This window comes from Centruroides sculpturatus, unplaced genomic scaffold (genome assembly GCF_000671375.1).
Source record: "Centruroides sculpturatus isolate CEXI.00-Female unplaced genomic scaffold, Cexi_2.0 scaffold2578, whole genome shotgun sequence".
NCBI lineage: Eukaryota > Metazoa > Arthropoda > Arachnida > Scorpiones > Buthidae > Centruroides > Centruroides sculpturatus.
The window spans coordinates 10065-15311 of NW_019386714.1; the positions used below are offsets into that span (position 1 = coordinate 10065).

At 32.1% G+C, this 5247-nt stretch overlaps 1 protein-coding gene across 1 annotated transcript; it reads right to left on the bottom strand.

The window, feature by feature from the left end:
* Positions 1–406: 406 nt before the first annotated feature.
* LOC111615649 (transmembrane protein 248-like) lies at positions 407–4387 on the bottom strand. Its single transcript, XM_023357072.1, has 3 exons — positions 4002–4387; positions 899–1046; positions 407–745 (listed from the first exon to the last, which is right to left on the bottom strand). The coding sequence occupies exons 1-3, from the start codon at positions 4351–4353 to the stop codon at positions 553–555; spliced, it is 693 nt and encodes a 230-aa protein (XP_023212840.1). The 5' UTR covers positions 4354–4387; the 3' UTR covers positions 407–552.
* Between the last annotated feature and the right edge of the window lie 860 nt (positions 4388–5247).

Consider the following 5247-nt stretch of genomic DNA (forward strand, 5'->3'; position numbering starts at 1 on the left):
CGTAGTATAACGACGCCTATTTACGACTTTTTCAATTACGACAAGTTTTGTGAATATCAAATTTTATCTTAGCGCAACCTATGACGTAGCGTCGTGGGGGCGGCAGGGGCGGCCCGCCCCGGGCGGCACTTTTTAGGGAGCGGTAAAATTTCACAATAAATAATAATAATATATTGTAAAAATTTGAATCATTTTATTTCATATTTCCGTAGCACCTACGATTCGGACCGANAATTTTTTTTGCAGACCTGTGTTACTGTTATAATAATGTTTATTATTTCAAAGGTGGTCTTATAATTATGTGACAGACCTTATAGTATCTAATGTATTTGTTAACAGAAAATAAAATTAAGACAATCTCCAACTTCTACAGAATATCCAAAACCCATTTTATTGGAGAACCAACACTTATGTTTGGCTCTTGTTCATTTATTAAATTAAGTGTTAGTTTGCCAATATATCTTATTTTGGACATTATGCATAATATATCATATACAACAAAAATAACAGACTATAGTTATTACCTATATTATAATTTTACAGACTATCAGTTTAAATCAGATTTTTAAGAAAAATACTTACATAACTCAGCATTACAGTTAGTTTTGAATCAGGAGTGTAACCCAGAGAAATGAGGGTACCTTTTCTACACCAGTAACCATAATTATCTTTATTCTTTTCTTTTAAACTTACTCTGACTTCATTCATATGTGATTGAATATTTGTCTGACAAGAAGGTGGTTTTCTGAAAATATTTAAGTAAATATTTTAGTCATCAGAAATCAGTCAAAAATTAATTCTGATAAAATTTGTAAAATTTCTTTAATGAAATTAGTTTTGCAAATTAAAGAAATTAATCTTCAATTGTTAATTTATGAATAATAGTATAATTTAATACTTTGTCTGTGGTAATAAACGTGAAGATCCTCGAAGAGTCAGGCAAACATCAGTATATGTTTCACATTTTTGTTCTGATTCACAACGAGACAAATTGTGCCTCTCGGGCAGAGTTACAGCAACATTTAGTTGTTCATCAGCTGCTTTACCTAACATCAAAGTTTAAAAACTTTGCATTCAAAATAATATGAAGACAGTCATATAAAATAAGTTTATACTTAAAATAACAATTTAAATACATTAAACATCTCAAATATTAATAAAATATAAGTAACAAAACAATACACATACTTATGTAGTTTTTAGCATTTATAGAAATAATATCTTATACTTTCTATACAAAAGTTTCTTATTTATTTATTAAATAGGAAAATTAAAAGAAAACAATTTTATTCTAATTTTAACAATATATACCATATTTATTCAAATATAAGCAATCTTGCATATAGGACGAGGTGTGACTTTAAAGATCAAAATAAAGAAAATTAGATTTATTAATACAATTCTAATTTTATTTCGTTTAATAACAAATAAAATATCAAATGCATGTAAATGCACACATTGTCCCGCAAAAATTACTGGCATTTTAAACTTCAAAGAAAAATCTTGTAAAATCGACAACATAATTTGTTCATGTAAAGCTGGACAATCAGGAATCTTTTTTGCCAATTCTTAACAGTAGAATTCACTCTTTGTTGATTACAACCAAACAGTGCATCAGACTAGGGTATCCATGTCTGGTTGCTATCTTCTTGATATGAGCTAACTCGGTGGCTAGGGCTTGCGAGGTGGATGAGTGGGAAAAGGCCCTTTTAACCAGAACATTGAATGCTGCAATCTTGTACGAGAAATGGGTTCTTGCGACCATTCTCTTACAAGACTGCAGCATTCAATGAATGTTATCATCAGGAGTTCTTTCTGCACAACAATGCTCATCCTCATACTGCAGTACAGACATAGGAACTCTTCCAAAAATATAAATAGAAAATGTTTAATCATTGTTATATAGTCCAGACTTATTACAGAATGATTTCCATCTACTCAATCAGATGAAGTGATGGTTAGGAGACGTAATGAGGAGTTGAAGGCCAGCATAAAGGTTTGGCTGAGTAACCAGATAGCAACCTTCTTTAATGAAGTGTTGAAAAGCTGATGCCATGATATGACAAATGCCTAAATCAAAATTATAATTATGTAGAAAAGAAGCTGAAAAGTATCTACCTTTTGTAAATAAAATAGTTTTGATTTTTATCTCATTTTTTCCTGGCACAATGAAAGTTAAAAAAAACCCCTTGTACAAAGTTGCTTATATAGGTAGTTAGAAGTATTAATGTGAGATTTGCCATTTGGGTGGAAAGCATCACGACAGTCAAGTGATAAGAACAGTCGTGTGCATGTGGAAAGATCACCGAGACAGGTTTACCCTTTGAAACCATTTAATAGATATATAAATTGTCTTACACTATCTTATAATGAGGCGTAATGCCTATTCAACAGAGGGAAACAAGTCCTTTCAAAAGATAAAAGTCCAAATGTCCTGATGGTTGTTTAGGTTCATCCAGCATAGGTGAAATGGAGAGCGACAGCCCCAGGCACACAGCACAACTCGCAGCAATGATCTCCAATGACTCAGAGCACCTGGGCAGATCTTGAAGAGATCTGCCCAGGTGCTCTGAGTCATTGGACAAAACGAATCCTGGGATGTCAAACTAGCCTTTGCTGTAGGAGGACAGTAGCGCAAACTTCCAGGAGAGGATCGCTGTGAACCAAGAACCTCCCATTCTTGAAACGCACAGTTTTATAAGTTTTTCCCTTAAAGCCGCCTATTCGTTCGTCCCAACTCATCACCTGGTGACAATTCGAAACCAATTGGAGAGTGCAGGAGAGGTCAGTTTCATGAGTAAATGACTCCTCTCCAGCCATTTTTCCCTCAACTTTAGTCTTTTCTATTGTTTACATAATTAAAAAAAACTTCCAATGTTTAATTGAGATTTTTAATTACTTGATTGATAGTCTCCATTCCGACCTCCACACTGACCCCCCTCTGGGTCCTCACATTAATTAATCTTTAAATAAGTTTAGAGGTTGTTTGAACTGTCAAATGATGTGACAGTGAGTGTGTCAGACATATAAGACTGATATTTACATCTATTTGGTTAATCATATTTTCTTTGCATATTCAAAAAGTAGGAAGGACAAAAGAATAAATGAAAAATATTTGTCAAAAAATAAACTTCTTAAACTTCTAAATCAATGTTCCATAAAACTTTCTTACCGATTAATTGATTTTTAGATAGAAATCATCAAAAAAAGAAAAAAAATAGTAATTACGATTTTGTAAGTATTTTTTAGTTCTACTTATCCAATAGCAGCACAATGTGAGACTTCATTGGTTCACATTGTTTTGATTTTATTTAGCTTACAAACTGACATGTGCATCAACTCCATATTCTCATATTATAAATCTAAATATATAATCTCATAATTTGGGACTCATTTACTAATTATTAGAAAATTTTTTCAAAGTATCTTTGCTCTATCTTCAGTCTGTTTGAAATTGTAATTCTATTTAATGTGTTAGAATTTTTATATATATCATATCATATTTTATTTATTTTTGAAACTATTTTCATAACCAACAAAATATTTTAATTTTATTAAAAACAAATATATAAAGAACATGTTTATTTCAGGATTTTAGGCTACTCTTCCCTAAGAGTAGCCTAAAAAGGAAGGTCGACTCCGCCGTAAAAACAGTTAGTTCCTGAAGTGTGAAAAGGACGTTAAGATTTAAAAGACACTTTTGTGATTACTTCTACATATTTTATATTGTAATGTATGAATTTTGTCTTGGTATGTTTTAATTATATTTTTTTAATTGTAAAAAAACAAATATTTATCATAATCTCCAAGGGCTCATAATGTGCAGTTTGTATACTCTGTTCTAGATATAAGTTATCAATTTTCATAAATCTAACAGTATCTCTTGTTTATTTTTATAAATCTCCAGAAGTTTGTAAACCATAATTTAAAAATTGTTATCATAAATCATTACTCTTTTAAAAATTACACTAATAAATAAGGATAAAACAATTTTTACTGACCTGATATTCCCAGTTGATGTCCCTGGACTATCATATTTAAGATTGTAGCAGGATAGTTTTTTGAGTTAACATTTAAATGAAGAGGAACAGAAATCGAGACAGTGATATTTACTGGAGTATCTGTTATATCTTCATTTTCATATTGGCCTGCAATATCGGGTAAAAGGGCTCCCATACTCTTACTACGATCAACAGTTTTTGCATTTGAAGAAAGAAGCACAAATGGCTGAGTGAGATTTGTATCATTTCGAATGAGTGAAAAATCAGTCGTCGTCTGTATCGAAGGTAATTTATTATTAATTACTATTTCGGAATGTTGAGCACATAATTCAAGTTCTGTCAATCGTTCCATGAACACATTCCAATCCTGAAATAAACATGTTCTTTATATATTTATTTTTAATAAAATTTAATAAAATAAAAATTTAAAGATAATTTAACAAATCATTTTCTTTGAAGAAAAGCTTTATAGCATGAAATTATACTTCAATGCATAATATAATGATAATCATGTACTTTGAATCAATTATGGTGTATAGATAACGAAAACCAACAAAAACAAACATTTTCAAACTCCTTCTGAGCTCTTCAAGTTTTTTAACAATTCCTTGATGGTTCTTTGTTTTGGAATAAAATTCAAAGTTTGATTATAAGTTCGAAAAAATTAAGCCACATCATGCCTGTGCAAAGAGTCACCCTACTGGGACTCAACGAATGGCTAAACCATGTCAATCAACTCTTGACACGCCATTGACAAAACCATTTCCTCTTTATAATTTATGCATGTAGACGTTAAACTGGATTTAAAAATGTGCACAGCCTCCAACCATCTTAGGTGTTCCATGGGGGCATAGAAGGATGAGCTTGGTCCAGTTAAAGTCTGCTACAATGTTCAGATCTCTTGCATACGTAGCGAGGGCTGTGGTGGTTCTTACATGACCTATATCGGCCAGATGTTCTTGTAATCTGATCTTCATGGAATATTTAGTTGACCCTATGTACCAGGTCTATCATATCTGTTGTCCCTCATGGCGACGCTATAGCTGTATATGCTGGGGAGTCTGTTTGGGTTGGGAGGGTCCTTCCCATTATGTAGCATGTCAAAAATAGTCAGGCACCTCCTGTAAGTGAGATACACCTGGCATTTCCTGGCAACTTTGGCACATAAGGATCTTAAGCATGGGTTAAACGTGATGGATACCCGTTCTATGTCATCAGATTGGTTATCGCTTGGCAGGTCAACTCC